Here is a 16,986-nt window from a genome sequence, read left to right as displayed (position 1 = left end):
TTTATTTTAAAGTATTAGGGGCCATTAAAGAGTTTTAAAGTTCTAGAGAGATTAGAATGGAATTCAGTAACGTTTATGGGTGTTTAAGCTCAAGCTTAGTGATTTTTCTTTTGCTACCCGTGTAGACAGATGAACCTTCCGCCCACTTGATGGTGAATGGTTACCGTCGCTTATGGACGTCAGCAATACTAGGGGCACAGCCAAGCCGCTGCTTACCGTTCCGAACCATGGGAATCCATTGTTATCACAACTTGGATTCCGCCACCTTCAGATATGATCGGATACTGTATAACAGCTGACTAATTCCAGTAGGAATAGGCAAAATGGTGGTTGGTGCCTATTTGGGCGAACTCACAAGACGCCTTACCACCAGTAATTCCGAAAACGTTAAAATTTTTGCGGGTTTTTTTTTATTGCCCTTTTAGGTAGACGAGTATATGGGCCACCTGATGGTCAGTAACTGTAGTTACCATCATCCATGGCCGTCAGCATTGTCAGGGACACAGACAGGCTGTTGCCTTCTGTCTAATTGTTGTTACACGATGTTATTCGTTTATCGCGAAAATTTTTTGTAAATAAGTGCTCACAAACAAATATTGGTATCGTTTGTGATATTCGAATATTTAATATAGTCGCATCACTCGATACAATTCGGGAACCTGACCTTTTAGGCCACAACGAAACCGATTGACCAATTTTGAAAATTTCCTCTAAGCCATACAGCAGTGTACATATTTGACCAAATCAGTTCTCATTTCCATTAGATCTACCAAGAACAGCCTTCCAAATGTCAGGAGCAATGTCCGCCGCTGTGGGCGGTGGCGGAATCATCATGGTCATTCTGGTGATCTTCATGATTGGCGTGAAGCATCGTTGCGCAAAACGCAAGCCTAGGTCTGCTGCTCCACAATCACAGCCAGCGTCCCCGGACAAACTCAGAGAGAAGGACGACAGTGAGAGCGACGACAGGAACCCTGATATAATACCGTCGGATACAGATCAGATGCAGGTAAGATCTCGTCAGCTGTAGAACATTGCGTAGATGAAGTTTTACAAGTTTAGCTTTTATTTGATTAAAATAGGATGCATTGTGTGCCCACTCGATTGGGTTTCTTGATCTTGCCAATATCTGCTGTGAAGCAGTCAAGCGTTGACATTAAGTCCTTCGTCATTTAATGTTAAATGGTTACTGGAATCCATAGACATCTACAACGTAAATGCGCCACCCACCTTGAGATATAAGTTCTAAGGTGTCGAGTACAGTTACAACGGCTGCGCCACCTTTCAAACCGAAACGCATTACTGCTTCACGGCAGAAACAGGCAGGGTGGTGGTACCTACCCGTGCGCACTCCCAAGAGGTCCTACCACCAGTAATTACGCATATTATAATTTTGCAGGTTTGGTTTTTATTACACGATCTTATTCCTTAACCGTGGAAGTCAATCGTGAACATTTGTTGAGTACGTATTTCATTACAAAAATTGGTACCCGCCTGCGGGATTCGAACACCGGTGCATCGCTCAACACAAATGCACTGGACGTCTTATCCGTTAGGCCAACCAACTTTGTTTTGGCTGGAGGGTTTATGGGTGGCAGGCTGTATGCCACAGACAGCTTTTGTACCTGCTCATTCACTCCCAGATGGATTACTACCGTCAGCAGCAAGTGTCGACGATCTCCCCCCCGCTGGGGCGTACGCGCGGCAGCGTGGCGGGCGTGCGGGCGCTACCTGCGTACTGCGCGCTACGGACGGCGCCTCCGCATCCCATGCACGAACAAAACGTGAGATTTTTAACGGTGACCGCTCTTGTCTACTGAGCAAAATTTTACCACAAATTCATGTCAGATTTAGGTCAATTTTTCTTACGTCACGCTACGTTGACGTGAAAAATAACTGCAAAAAAATTATAACTCTATGAATAAACAGAAAAGAAAAAAATGTTTGACAAACGCTACCGAACTATTTCATTATTGGATTTTTATTTAGATAGACTCGCAACAACAAAATGCTTGCCTGCGTATTCGTTTATAAATTATCTTTTTCTTTATACTTTTCTTAGTATATAAATGTCGCACCTTTAGAATTATAGAGACCCAACCCAAAAAATGCGTTTTTTGGAAAACATCGAATAAAGTTTTCAAACCGAAAAGACGTAGGGTGGCAGACGGAGTGAAAGAGACCGATGGATATGTTTGTCCCTTTATAAGCTGCTTTTGGTTATTTGATTAATAAGAGTCGCTAAAAAGGATCGTTCTAGATCAATTTTTAAATTAACGTCAAAATCTTAATATTTCGAAATGGGTCTCTATAATTTTAAAAGTGTGATGTATTGTATATCGCACTAGACTCATTTTTCGTTTCTTGCGTGATCACAGAACTCGACGTCGGGAATCCCGCCGCCCGCGCGGTTCGCGAGCGGGTCGTGCACGCTGCCGCGGGGCGCGGGGGCGGGATCGGGCGCGGGATCCGTGATCCCGCTGCAACACCTGCGCACGCTACCCCGCCCGCTTCCCGCACCGGCGCCCACCCCGCGCCTCCCGCCCCGCGACACCCCGCTCTGATAGACCACGCAACTCTAGGTGCAATATGAACTGCTCAAAACTCACAACGTGGTTACCTTCAGACAGCTTCTGGTAGCTTACTTCGGTATTTCAAGAAAATGTTTTATATAGCACTGTTGTTATCTTAGAGCAAGTTAATTAAGCATGTTTTCGACACAAAATCTTCTGCGACCATTGTTAATTCGTGTGATGATCGTCTCGAACTGTTTACGTCATATTAAATAATGTGTTTTATGACAAGCGATAATAACGAAATATTTTAATTGGCAATACTACACTTACCAAAGAGCGTTATTCTTATATTCCCAACTGTCTATGTTCAAAATATACTCTGAAGAATCGTTTGACTTTTAACATCAGTCATGATCAAATTATATTTTAGGCTTTCAATAGCAATAACGAAACTCTTAATATAATAATATTCGGACAGTTATAGTCTCGCTCTATTTCGTGTTCTAAAATTTTGAGCGACCACGACGAAGTCTATGAATTTGTCAAATTAAGGTCTTAACGCACACCGAAGACAAAGATTGAACGCTTCTTAAAGTCATAACGATGATAAAACTAATTGCCAGTCTAATGTTATACGGGTAACCCACCTATAACACGATATTTTACAACACGGTTCCACTTTTAACACGAAAAGAAAAGTTCTCGAAAAACCCTCTTATAACACGGTACTTCTACAACACGATAATGAGATTTTTGTTTTAAATTATTTAGAAAATTATATTATGCACTATGAACAGACATTTTAAGGAAATAACCGAAGTTTTTCTGCTTATTTTTTTATTGCTTAGATGAGTGGATGAGCTCACAGCCCACCTGGTGTTAAGTGGTTACTGGAGCCCATAGACATCCACAACGTAAATGCGTCCTGCCACCAGAGTGATTACGCAAATTATAATTTTGCGGGTTTGATTTTTATTACACGATGTTATTCCTTCACCGTGGATGTCAATCGTGAACATTAAGTATAATAGATCAGTACTGGTACGGGTAGGTGCCACCACCTCGCCTATTCCTGCCGTGAAGCAGTAATGCGTTTCGGTTTGAAAGGTGGTGCAACCGTTGTAACTATACTTGAGACCTTAGGAATTAAATCTCAAGGTAGGTGGCGCATTTACGTTGTAGATGTCTATAGGCTCCAGTAACCACTTAACACCAGGTGGGCTGTGAGCTCATTCAACCATCTAAGCAATAAATAAAAAGAAAGATAAAAATATACATATAGGCATAGTTGAGATGTTTCATTCAGAAAAATTCTTCTTTTTGTATTTACTGGATTCTAATCTCATATAACACGCTTTCTCACAACACGGGACTTTGTAGGGACGTATTGACCGCATTATAGGAGGGTTACCTGTGATTAATTAAAATACTGATCATGATTGTTGGAAATTTTAGATGACCAGAGTATTTTTAGTAATACATGTCATAAACATAAATAAGGCTAATTTTATTATTTGTCATCACATATCAACGGTCGACAAAGAAGACACGTGTTTGATATGTAAAATAGATTCAACTGATGAGTGATGCACAAGAATATTTTATTGTCAATCTTAATTAATAAATTACAATTACTAATATTATAACACGAAAATGTGTTTGTCGGTTTGCCACTTTACTATCGCAAAGTTTATGGATCGTTAAGTATCATTGGCTTTTATCGTTCGATTTTCGACTTGCAAATTAAACACGCAGGAAAAACTGCAGGTCATACCTAATCGCAAATATGTACCCCAGGCTTCGCTTTTTTTTATTGGTTAGATAGGTGGACGAGCTCACAGCCCACCTGGTGTTAAGTGGCTACTAAAGCCCATAGACATCTACGACGTAAATCCGCCACCCACCTTGAGATATAAGTTCTAAACGCATTACTGCTTCACGGCTGAAATAGGTAGGGTAGTGGTACCTTACCCGCGCGGATTCACCAGAGGTCCTACCAATTAGTTCGAGATTTAAAAATGCTGACAGCTTCGGCAATAATTACAGTTAGCCTGTACCTAACTATGCCTGTGTTTAGATCCATTTGATTTATTTTGCAAAAATCGGTTTTGAACTATCCTCTGTTTATTTTGCTTTCTTTGTCTCAGAACCTCAATCTCTATCTATGTATCTCTATATTGCTATGTTAGAGAATTACATAAAGATTTTATTATTAACAATATCTAATATTACAATAAAAAACATGTAAAAATCATGCTTACGCTTCTAATAATAACCAGACTCCTCCTCCTTGCGTCGTATTCCTCATTGCTGAGGGTCGTGACCACCCTTTTGTATCACCTTCGCGCGCACGATCTTTCTCCATCCATTCTTGTCTCTGGCGGTGTGGAGGTATGGAGAACCTGTAAATATCTATGTATAAAAATAATTTTGTCGATACTCCGATTTTTTTTCTGAAGAAAAACAAACCCACAAACACGCATTTCGTTTATAATATCGTTACAATTGTATCATCAAAATAGTTATCTTATGTATCTTCTCAATGAATACATTCGACGGGTAAAACGGTTATTTGATTTATGGGACATTTTTGCAATTTTATAGAAGAGCCATTTGAAGTTTAAAATTTGGGAAAAAATATCATCACAAATTTTAATGTACAATGTACGTAACATTTATCTTTATAATTAAAGGTGCGTTCTATTTGGTATTAGCATCAACGATTTAATAGTTTTTAATTGAACTTCAATTAAGTTTACTCCATTCAAATAGATGAAGAAGTTTTTTGTGATTGATGATATTTTTTACTGGTGTTAGGACCTCTTGTGAGTCTGCGCGGGTAGGTATCACCACCCTGTCGATTTCTGCCGTGAAGCAGTAATGCGTTTCGGTTTGAAGGACGGGGCAGCCGTTGTAACTATACTTGAGACCTTGTATCTCAAGATGGGTGGCGTTATTTACATTGTAGATGTCTATGAGCTGCAAACCACTTAACGCCAGGTGGGCTGTGAGCTCATCCACCCATCTAAACAATAAAAAAAATAAAAATTTTAAACTTTAAATGGCTATTTCTATAAAATTGCAAAAATGTCGCTTAAAAACAATACCCTTTCACGCCTCGCATTGTCCTAAGCTGTCTGAAAGGCGAAAAGAATGAAACCAACTTGTGGATAAAAGTAGTTAATAGTTAGTTAGTGTTAAAATGTTTAAGTTTGTTTTATTGTAAAATTGTAAATATTAAAATTAAATTGATATCGGTATGAATTAAAACGAATGTTGAATAAATATGTTGTTACGTTTTTTTTTTTGTTTTTTTCATTTCGACGGTTGTGAGAACGTTAACGTATATGAGAATGTTTTATATGAAATATGATAACATTTATATTAATATTAATATACTAATAATATTATATTTAACATATTAACGAAATTTTAACATACGAATTGTTCGCGTTATATAAATGTCGCCTATGAATTTTGCACGTACACAAATCAGCACTAGCGCCGTGTCCCGGTTTCGCACGGATTCATCTCAACGGTTGTGTAAGCTCTACATAAAGCTTGTCAACTCTACAAATAATACATAAGTACTTTATTTAGCTCTCAAATAAAATATCAAGTTGCGACGCGCCATTTATTAGACTATGGTTCAGTTGGTGTAATTCCAAAAAAAAAAAACTTTAAATTTACCTTCTTTGAATATGCGAGCTTTTGTGAACCTTCCAGAAGAAATTATTTAAATCAAATTGAACCACAATCCGTTGTGTGGTTTACAAGAACTTTACACACACAAAAATAACGACTATATTTCTCTAATTTCATTGTTTTTAAATATCGAGTGATAACTACAAGTTTATTTGGTTGAAAAACCTCTGTCAAAGTTGCAACGGAATTGAATTGAACTTAGTAACTTTGCCTCAGTGATTTGTAAATGTCGAATGTGTTGATATCACAGGTGTAAGCAAGGAATAACAGATCTAAGCTTTTAGGAGAAGACCATGGACATCATATGTTAGTGTCGCTATCGCCTTCAGATATGACATCGAAGCCTCAATTATATTATTTAGCAGTTGCTAAGTTGTTGTTAAGTCAGTACGTGCTTTACGTCAGATATAGGCAAGTGTGAGTCCGTACGGGTAGGTACCGCCAGCCTGCCTATTTCCGCCGTGAAGCAGTAATTAACGCGTTCGGTTTGAAGGATGGGGCAGCAGTTGCAACTATACTGAGACCTTAGAACTTATATCTCAAGGTGGGTGGCGCATTTACGTTGTAGATGTCTATGGGCTCCAGTAACTACTTAACACCAGATGGGCTGTGAAGCTCGTCTACCAATCTAAGCAATAAAAAAAGTCTCCTCCACCCGTGCATGGCCAAATTACTCTTCCTTACAATATTGTTAGAGCTTGAAGAGTATTTTAGTTATATCCTATTACCAGTTCAACCTCTTTTTTTTATTGCCCTTGTAGATAGACGAGCATACGGCCCACCTGATGGTGAGTGGTTACCGTCGCCCATGGACTTCAGCAATGCCAAGGGCAGAGCCAAGCCGCTGCCTACCGCTTAATACTGTCCATAAGCCTCGTTTGAAGAAGGACATGTCATAGCGCTCGGGAAACACCGTGGAGGGGAGCTCATTTCATAGCCGGATGGTGCGTGGCAAAAAAGATCTCTGGAAGCGCACTGTGGATGACCGCAGTGGCTCCAGGTAGTATGGATGAACTCTACTCCGGTGGCGGGCGGTGCGGTGGTAAAAGCGAGATGCCGGTATCATCTCGAATAATTCCTCAGAGCACTCCCCATGGAACATACGGTACAAAATACAGAGGGAACCGAAGTCCCTCCGCAGACCCAGAGGTTCCAAACGATCCGAGAGAATGGGATTATCGACAATCCGAACGGCCCTCTTCTGTAGGGAGTCAAATGGAAGAAGCTGGTATTTGGGAGCCCCGGCCCAGAGATGAGAGCAGTACTCCACGCGAGGCCGGACTTGTGCTTTATAAAGCAAAAGCTTCAAGGACGAATGCGGCATTCTCGTGGAGAAATAAAGGACGTTCAAAAAAATTTAACTGTTTTCTAATAATATAATTTTCGCTACGTAACCATTAAATGTGTCCTTGTAAACTGCAGTAATAGTGATTGAAAGTATCTTACAGTTTCCGGCAACCTTCTAAAATACAGCAAATCAAATTATCGGCTGCCTACGAAACACGTACTACGACGCCTACGTAATTCATTATCGTAGCACGAACGCTACGCCGTAGCTATATCCTTGAGATATAATTTAACAATATTGTGTATAATTACGTATTCTCTTTGACAAATTTTCAATGTTTGACTTAAAATCTTCTTTATGCTGAAATCACTGTAATACGAATTCTTTCGGCTCACAACTTCTAGGTTAACATTTTAAAATCAATACAATTAACTTAAAAAAATTTTGTTGATTTATTTTGGGCTAATCTGCGTCGTCATTGAAAACAACAATTCTATGTTACATTTATATTACACGAACAATCAGACATTATGTAAAATAACTACAATATAGAACGAAGCTGGTAGTTAGTCATTATAATCACAAATGTGATAACGGAACGCCCACCAAACGGAACGAGTCGGCTCTGTCATCGACCGATACCATACGAGTCCTAAGAATGTCTTGAAATTTCGTTCAGAATGTTCTTAAGCTGTTTTGTAGTCTTTCATGTCAATTATTATTTCGGAACTAGATGAATTTACGATTCGCGTTAGCATTTTTCATGGACTTCAACGGTTTGAGTAACAAGCAATCCTATTGCTGAGTCTTTAAAATATTGAGCTGCTAGAAAATACTGATATATCATTTTGAATTCTCAATTCGTCTGAGCTATTGATTAAGATATACAGAAATTTAGGTACATGTCGATTTCTTGTGAAACAATATTTAAAATAAAAGAGGAGATATTTAATCATTTATTAATTAAATATTTCCATGAATCGAAATAATGATCGTAACCGTTCCATTTAGTGGGCGTTAAACCTAAGACTGGGTATGTCTCGGTATTTTACTGAATTTATGGTCGCATACATGTGAGGGGTACGACTGATGGTGTGGTCTGAGAATGAGCGAGTTTAATGATATTTTTTAAGTTTTTAAACTTAAATCTTAAAAGCTGTTTTGTAAAATTTGTGTCTCAAATTGATTTACATTTATGGTGGTAGTTTATAAAAAGAAATCTGTAAAATAAATATAGGTTTCCTGCTAAAGATCGAACTTTCGATGTCACAGTTTCCTGATGCACACAATCGGACGTGGCTTTACGTATGGTGCAGGGTGGGTACAGAGCTTTTAAGGGGCCTTTTACCGCCCTCGGCACTGTCAATGAACCTGCTACATTTCTACCTATTCCATTCTTAACGTTTTCTACAGGACACTAGAGTAATGACTTCAGATGGGCGCTACATGATTTATAGACGCCTTGCACACAATGATAAGTCACAAGTCTCTCTCTCTCCCACTCTCTTTTTATTATCCAGAACTATGTGTAAACATAAAGAAGGCTACTGATAAAATACGAGAGACATACCAAAATACGTAGAGATAATTTGTCCATTGTAAGAATTTTGTAAATAATAATATTAAACATACACACAGACACACGATTTGAGAATTGTAAATATGTTTTGTACTATATGATTGCAATCCTATTTGTATTTTAATGAACCGTGATTTTAAACGTGTACTGAAACTGAATTTCTTGTATTTCATTTATTTATTTAAGGTACATTAGATTTATAAGGGTCTGTACAAAATCAATTTTTTTTTTAAATTAGTTTTAAAAAAATTTTTGCATTTAAACTAACAAGATTTGTAAATCAGGTTTCTATACTAATTTATCATTTTATTTACCGTTTCTGTAATAATGCTATTTTGAATTTAAATTATTAGGCTTAGTTGAGTTTTTCGACCGTATTTATTAAAAAAATGATAAAAATACTGAAGGATTAAAATCCAACTTTTGATTTGAAATAAATGCCACAGTCACCTATATGTTTCTAGAAATTCTGCTGTAAATAGTTAATTTATAAACACATTAATAGCTTGGACAAAAATCTTGAAGGCTAGCCTTATAACTTTTTTTAATACATTTAAATAGTGAATTTGTGCGGCAACAAATCTAATATGAACCCTTTCGGAATACAGTCTTAGTATGAGTTTAAAAAACGCGGCTTTGTTATATTGATGTATGTAAAAATATTTAAAAAATCATCGAATGTAACAAAAAAAAAATAACAAAAATGGGTAACATACTCAATTATCTAATAATAAATAATCTAGTTGAATCGTTTCGAATGTTTTGCGTTTAATTTGGACGGATATTAAATATCCAGTTTCGTTGCTAGGTAACAATTCTATTATAAATATTCGTAATGATGATAATGATTGTTTCGTTTTTATAATTATTATAATGTAAATAGTAATCTTTCTAAATTGTCGAAAATGTTTTCACTAAAATTATTGGGAGACAGAAAATAAACGAGAAATAAAATCGCTGTTTTGTTTTATTGTGGGTTTTTTTTTATTGCTTAGATGGGTGAACGAGCTCACAGCCCACCTGGTGTTAAGTGGTTACTGGAGTCCATAGACATCTACAACGTAGACGCGCCACCCACCTTGAGATACAAGTTCTAAGGTCTCAGTATAGTTACAACGGCTGCCCCACCCTTCAAACCGAAACGCATTACTGCTTCACGGCAGAAATAGGCAGGGCGGTGGTACCTACCCGCACGGACTCACAAGTGGTCCTACCACCAGTAATTACGCAAATTATAATTTTGCGGGTTTGATTTTTATTACACGATGTTATTCCTTCACCGTGGAAGTCAATCGTGAACATTTGTTGAGTACGTATTTCATTAGAAAAATTGGTACCCGTCTGAGATTCGAACACTGGTGCATCGCTTCAACACGAATGCACCGGACGTCTTATCCTTTAGGCCACGACGACTTCTGAATTTAGCAAAAGTATTCAAGTTGGTCCTATCTACGTTGGTCACTTACGGTAAGGTTGGACGTAAGTTCAAGAACGTAAGGTCCATATTCCTAGTACAGTAGGCAAATTGGTCTATGGGTTCCGTTGGCAACCAGGTAGACCGTGAAAGTGTTCGCTAATTATCAATAAAAAAAACTACCTACAGAACCACCATTCATTAAAGACATCATACAATTTTTCAATTATCAAGTATCTTAAATTCAAATCAAGTACCAGTTAAATTTAAGACTTTTTCGATGTCACTTTAATTATATACAATGTAAATTTATTTTGAAAACCGAAGTAATCTTTTATTTAGAATCTTAATCGCTTCAACTTATAACACGGACCAATCGTTGGCCGCCATAATGCGCCTTACCACAAAATATCACAAGCCACAGAGAAGTCTGCTAATCTGTGCTTACTTTGTTTCACAAAGACTAGTTTTCCATGAAATATGTCAAACTCCGTAAATTCGATAACTATCTCGCTAACAATTTTTCAGTGATTTTCACAATATTCAAAAAGCTATCTTTAAAAACGTTGAAGCATTTGACTGTATATTATTTTGTGAAAAAAATTGTGCTCGTAAACGAATCTAGTGCAATTTCGCATTTAAATCCGCTTAATGCTAACAATGGTTAAAAAATACTATTAAAGTTAATACAAAAGTAGTTAGTATAAATAAAAAGGTAATTTTAATTAATAATGTTTGTCTGTATGGTGGCCTAAAGTAATACCAACCCATCTCTTCCCACTGATTTCGCAAAATGGAACTAAAGTGATTCGCGGAAATAAAACAGAAACATTCTCTGAATTTTTTACCAAAGCACTGCATTTACCAATCTTCATTTAGTAGAGACCATTGCAGTCCACACGCCCAGCTGCCACTATCCAGCCTATTTAGTTTGCAAAGCAGTTGCCGGTTCGAAGGTTGAGACACGCGTTGAATGATACAATTGAGACTATGCCTCATGATCGCTAGTGGTTTTCACGTTGCCATGAATGGCCGTCTGTGCTGCTCCTGTAACCACTTGACATCAGCTGGATCTACAGCTCGTTTAGCCATCAAACTGAAAACTTGACTGCCCAATAATGCAACACTGGACACGTGTGCATGTTGAGCGCTCTGGATCCAAACCAGCCTTTTGGTTAAGGTAGTTTTGACATACATTAATTGTTTTTTGCTTTATTATTGTTATTTTTATTTTATTCCGAAATTGTAGTTATTATGTGAAAGGTTATTGTTTATTAATGTAATATGGATGCAAAATCTGAAGAAAATGAAATAAAAAAACAATAGATAAATAATAGAAACATCAGTAAAAGCTTTCCAAAAATAAATGAATCAAAAAATCCTGTCGCCATCCACACACCACTCGCTCTCCACTTACACAAAGACCACACGGGCTGCGCCTTAATGCACCTTGCCTCAGAAATATCACGAGCCACGCTGAGGCCACTGTTAATCCGGGCTTACCGTTTTTTGTTCCCCGTACCCTTTCACTAAAACTGGGCTTAGGTGCACTAAAGCTCTGTGCATTTAAACTCGAAATTGGAACGTGTGTGGAACGAAAAACGTAATGGAGATTAAATAGAACCATTCAAACGATTTAATAATGGAACACTGTGATGACTGATACTCTTGTGTAGAGCGACTATAGAAGCTTATAGGCAACGCAACGCGAATTTCTTTATCAAATTGCCTATTTTAAAATCCCTTCGCAACACTAATCACTTGAAACAGAAATCTATGGAGGAAATACTTAAGTTATTTTTAGACCTCAATAACACATTTAAGTAAAATAGACAAAAAAAATTAACAAAAAATGTAACGTTATTCCCTCTTTCTGTTCTTTCTAACAATTTGCAAATTGACTGATTTTTTGTCACATAAAATGCTTAACCTAAATAGTGTTGATCAAGGTAAAAGTATCTCACGTCAGTTTAAAAACAAGGTTTGCAACAAGCATTTTAAATTTCACGATCTACGGAGAATTCAAGTACTGAATAAAAATTACAAAATTCAATCTAGCGTAGTTACATAATATCAATACATTCCTCAACAAAAATGCACCATTAAAAAAAAAGGTCATCTGATATATCTATATTTAGTTGGACTATAATTGTCTTGACATCTAAGATCATCTAAATTGAGATGTGAGTTGATATCACCAATAATGCTTTTTATTACCCCTCTAGTAACATAGACAAGCAAGGAGTCTATCAGTGAGTGGTTACCGTCATTTATGGCCGTTAGCAATGCCAGGAGTCAACCAGGACCGCTGCATATTTTCCACAAGTCTTGTTTAAAGGAAAACATGTTATAACGTTCACATTAGCTTGCTCCAGAATCAATGTTGAAGAAATATATCCCTGGCCAGACTATCGGCCATCAATCCGTCGAAACGGTAAAATTTTCTTTTGACATCATAACGTCTTAAGTCTAAGAATCTCTCAAGAATCCACCCAAAAAGGGGAATCAACCAGAATGCCCGTAGTTTGTGTGCGGAATAACTAATTGGGAAGTTTCTAGAATTATGCGGTAAGCGGTTTTGCGACTTCAGAGTCGTAAACCAAGTTGGAAATTTCGTTGCGGACGCTGTACACCAGTTTCCAAGCTCGGTAACTATATACATATATTTTTGTAGTTGACTGCCGACTTATTTATCGAGTTGCGGTCCTTACAACTAACTCAGTGCCGTCGTCTTGTTATCGCACCCATATCGCCGCCCTGTCGCGATGGAGCGTTGAATAGCGGTAACAATACAATTGAGATTTTGACGTTAATAGGTGGGTAATAAACAGGTAACCGTTTATTACTAAATGGATCGACAATTCTCCTTCGGGAAATCAACAGAATTTACAGAATATATATTTTGCTAATTAAAATTATTCTATCGCTTAATCTCACGCTTATTATTTTCGACTTACTGGTGGTAGGACCTCTTGTGAGTCCGCGCGGGTAGGTACCACCACCCTGCCTATTTCTGCCGTGAAGCATTAATGTGTTTCGGTTTGAAGGGTGAGGTTGTAACTATACTGAAACCTTAGAACTTATATCTCAAGGTGGGAGGCGCATTTTACGTTGTAGATGTCTATGGGCTCCAGTAACCACTTAACACCAGGTGGGCTGTGAGCTCATCCACCTATCTAAGCAATAAATAAAAACAAAAAAAAGAAAAACTTTACTAACTACACAATTTTTATAGTCACTGACTATTGTGGTCTTATCCATTGCCATTTAAATATGGCATAAACTTTCAAATAGCATATACATACTAAAGGTCACAGTATTGAACTGTCGAAGTGTTAATATTAGAAGCTTTTAATTAATTATATGTAAATAATATCATTCGTATTTACAGTCTAACACGAACAGAGATCAATGCTCTAACCGTTGCTCTAATAAAAAAATCATGCTATTACGCAAACCACTTCTCCTACAAAGTACTCATAGTGGGATTTACATTACAAAAACTCGGTGTGGTCAGAATTTACGACTCAACACCGACACCCTTTTAGCGGCACTCGGGTTAATGTCGGTGCGTTAGTACTATTGGCCAATCGTAATGATTGCTATGGTTTTTAGGAAGTAAAAACTGCCGTTTGAAGCGTCGAATGCGGCTTGGACACGTAAACGAGGCGATTATTTTAATTTGTAATATTGTGTTTAGTGTAAAAGTAAAATAAACAAAAGGCAATAAAATTTAATAGTGAAGTATTAAACAAAGATGAGTTCATCAGACAGTTCTTATTCAATTAGTAGTAGTTTATTTAAAAATTAGAAAAAAGAAATAATTAAATTGTTATTTTTAGAAGTGCTTTTTATAATTTTTTAGAAGTTTTTTACCAGTTTTTTACAATGTCGAACTTTCGGCATTTGATTTTTCGGCGTGATTTTTACACGCGGGAGGAAATGTCCAACTTTTCTCCCTTGGGGTACCATACTTTATTCTAGCTCCCGTCCGGGCGTAGCTGGGATATAACCCTTAGGCTAACAGCGAAAGGGTAGGGGAGAATAATACTCTAGCTGGTATTAATTATTAATTTGGGCCAGAGCGGTATTTTTATAAATTGGTCACTGGCAGAGCTCTTTATCACAATGTTATATGATCTGTGGGCGAAAAGAAAATCCCGCCAAAATGTAACTAAAAAAAATATTCTCTGAATTTATCAATTGTAATTTGTATTTAAAACTATTTATATAATTCAAACACAACTGTATGGTTTTTAAGAGTCATACAAATTATTTAAATTAGTTTCAAAGTTAAATTTTGCGTTTTTTGTTTTAATCTTTCTCCACAATCTCGACTTCAAAATTTTCGTGGTCACGGACGATCGTGATTTTCTTCGTCTACATCTAAATGTTGTGCTAAAAGGTCGAATAATTATTTCAAAAATATATATTTCGAGATTTCAGTTTCTTGTGTAAGCGTACCTTGAATGTTCGTACATTAATTTATTATATATCGGCGCTTGAAAGGCAAACGTGACTAAGCGTCAATAACTGTTTTGTACATAAATAATAGGCAATAACCATATTCGATGCGCAAAAAAGTAGTAGTCGTCGTGGCCTAAAGGATAAGACGTCCGGTGCATTCGTGTGTAGCGATGCACCGGTGTTCGAATCCCGCAGGCGGGTACCAATTTTTCTAATGAAATACGTACTCAACAAATGTTCACGATTTACTTCCACGGTGAAGGAATAACATCGTGTAATAAAAATGAAACCCGCAAAATTATTTGCGTAATCACTGGTGGTAGGACCTCTGGGGAGTCCGCACGGGTAGGTACCACCACCCCGCCTATTTCCGCCGTGAAGCAGTAATGCGTTTCGGTTCGAAGGGTGGGGTAGCCGTTGTAACTATATTGAGAACTTAGAACTTATATCTCGAGGTGGGTGGCGTATTTACGTTGTAGATGTCTATGGGCTCCAGTAACCGCAAAAAAATAATTTTCTAGGTCTATTAAAATCATTTCAATCCTACAGCTACTAGATAGATTCTACGACAGCTAAATTCGTTAAAATTAATTTTGTTTTCATAATTAGTCTACTGTAAAGTTCACGCATTGTCGCTTAGTCACGTTTGTCTTTCAAGCGTCGATATCAACATAATATAAAGTACACAGAAACCTACAAATTAAGAAACAGTATTAGAATGCGTTCATAGTAACACAAATACCATAATATACTTCATATTCGATTAGCATTAATAACTTTTTGACAATTTTTCCGTAATTATTAGTGTACGGGTAAGGGCGCACATTTTATTACGTACGGATGTAGTTAGTTCCTGTACCGCCATCAGCAAGGCGTCGCGTACTCGCATACTATAATTGAATCATATAAACATCAATCAATCTATACATTAATACGTGAAGCAAAAACTTTGTATCCCTTTTTACGAAAATTGCGCGGACGGAGGAATATGAAATTTTCCACACTTATAGAGAATACAGAGAAGAAGTGCACAATGCTAATATTTTTTTAAATTATAGAAGTATAATGAACAATCATAATAGTGTACAAACTTACAATTCCAATTAATAATAGTCGAATTTCGACTACTGCGGGACCTGTAGTTACTATAATCTTATCAATAAAAAATTACTCAACATTGAAGTTGTTATCGTTATCACAACAGAGGGTTGTTTGGACAAACCGTACAATTAGTATCTAATTCAAACTCCTAAATAGGCATGTGAAACTATTTTCACAGTCCGAAAAGAGAGCAGGGGCGTCAGCATTTAAAGAGGGGGAGAGGGGCGAAGAGAGTGCTCCAAGCAATTTGCATTTATTTACCTCTCGCAGGTGAGCCATGTGCAAAACAAAAATATAGTGTAGAAACGTTACAGAAAGGGAACTTGAAATTAGAAAAACGAATTAGAAAAAAAACACATTTAGCTTTTTTTTTGGAACGAAGTTCCTTACAGGACGATGCTGAGAGGTACCCTAGCCGAGAAAAAACGTCCGTAGCGTAAATTTTTCATTAGTAATGCACACAGTGTACGACTTAACTTTGTAACAACGTACAAATTAGTCATGCACACAGTGTACGACTCAACTTTGTAATAACGTACAAAAAATAACATATTTTTTTATCATTAATTAACCACGATCTCAGAGCTTTCGTTTGCGCAATACACTAACTCTTATGCAAGCAACCGTGAATGAAGTGTACCACAATAAGTTCGCGCGTTACCGAATGACCGTGGGTTGTTGCGAAAGCACCAGTTTTATTTTCTTTATACTTCGAATAGAACTTAAAATTAATATTTTTATAATAAGAACCTTCGTTCCTATCCGGTGTCCCACGACACCACACATCTTTTTTTTATTAACTCGGTGGTGCAATAGCTATTAGCGCTCCTGACTGTTGCACCAAGGGTTTCGTTTGTCGGTTAAATAAATATTCGTCTGATAAACAGGTTTATTTACTTTGTTTGGGTGTTTATTA

The 16,986-nt window shown here is 37.2% G+C and overlaps 1 protein-coding gene and 1 long non-coding RNA gene across 2 annotated transcripts in view; one reads left to right on the top strand and one right to left on the bottom strand.

The window, feature by feature from the left end:
* side-VII (sidestep VII transmembrane protein) overlaps window positions 1-5,434 on the top strand; it is a 240,927-nt gene extending 235,493 nt beyond the window's left edge. Inside the window, exons 14-16 of the mRNA XM_028175501.2 lie at window positions 765-1,009; window positions 1,644-1,784; window positions 2,379-5,434. Coding sequence (XP_028031302.2) covers window positions 765-1,009; window positions 1,644-1,784; window positions 2,379-2,564 — 572 coding nt within the window. The 3' untranslated portion in view covers window positions 2,565-5,434. The remainder of the gene's footprint in view (window positions 1-764; window positions 1,010-1,643; window positions 1,785-2,378) is intronic.
* Window positions 1-16,986, bottom strand: part of LOC149499900 (uncharacterized) — a 352,066-nt gene that overhangs the window by 46,201 nt on the left and 288,879 nt on the right. The gene's annotated exons all lie outside the window — the stretch shown is intronic.

The sequence above is a fragment of the Bombyx mandarina genome, chromosome 25 (genome assembly GCF_030267445.1).
Source record: "Bombyx mandarina strain Sakado chromosome 25, ASM3026744v2".
Lineage (NCBI taxonomy): Eukaryota > Metazoa > Arthropoda > Insecta > Lepidoptera > Bombycidae > Bombyx > Bombyx mandarina.
The sequence above is the reverse complement of the archived record's forward strand: the minus strand, read 5'-3'. Positions and strand labels throughout refer to the sequence as shown.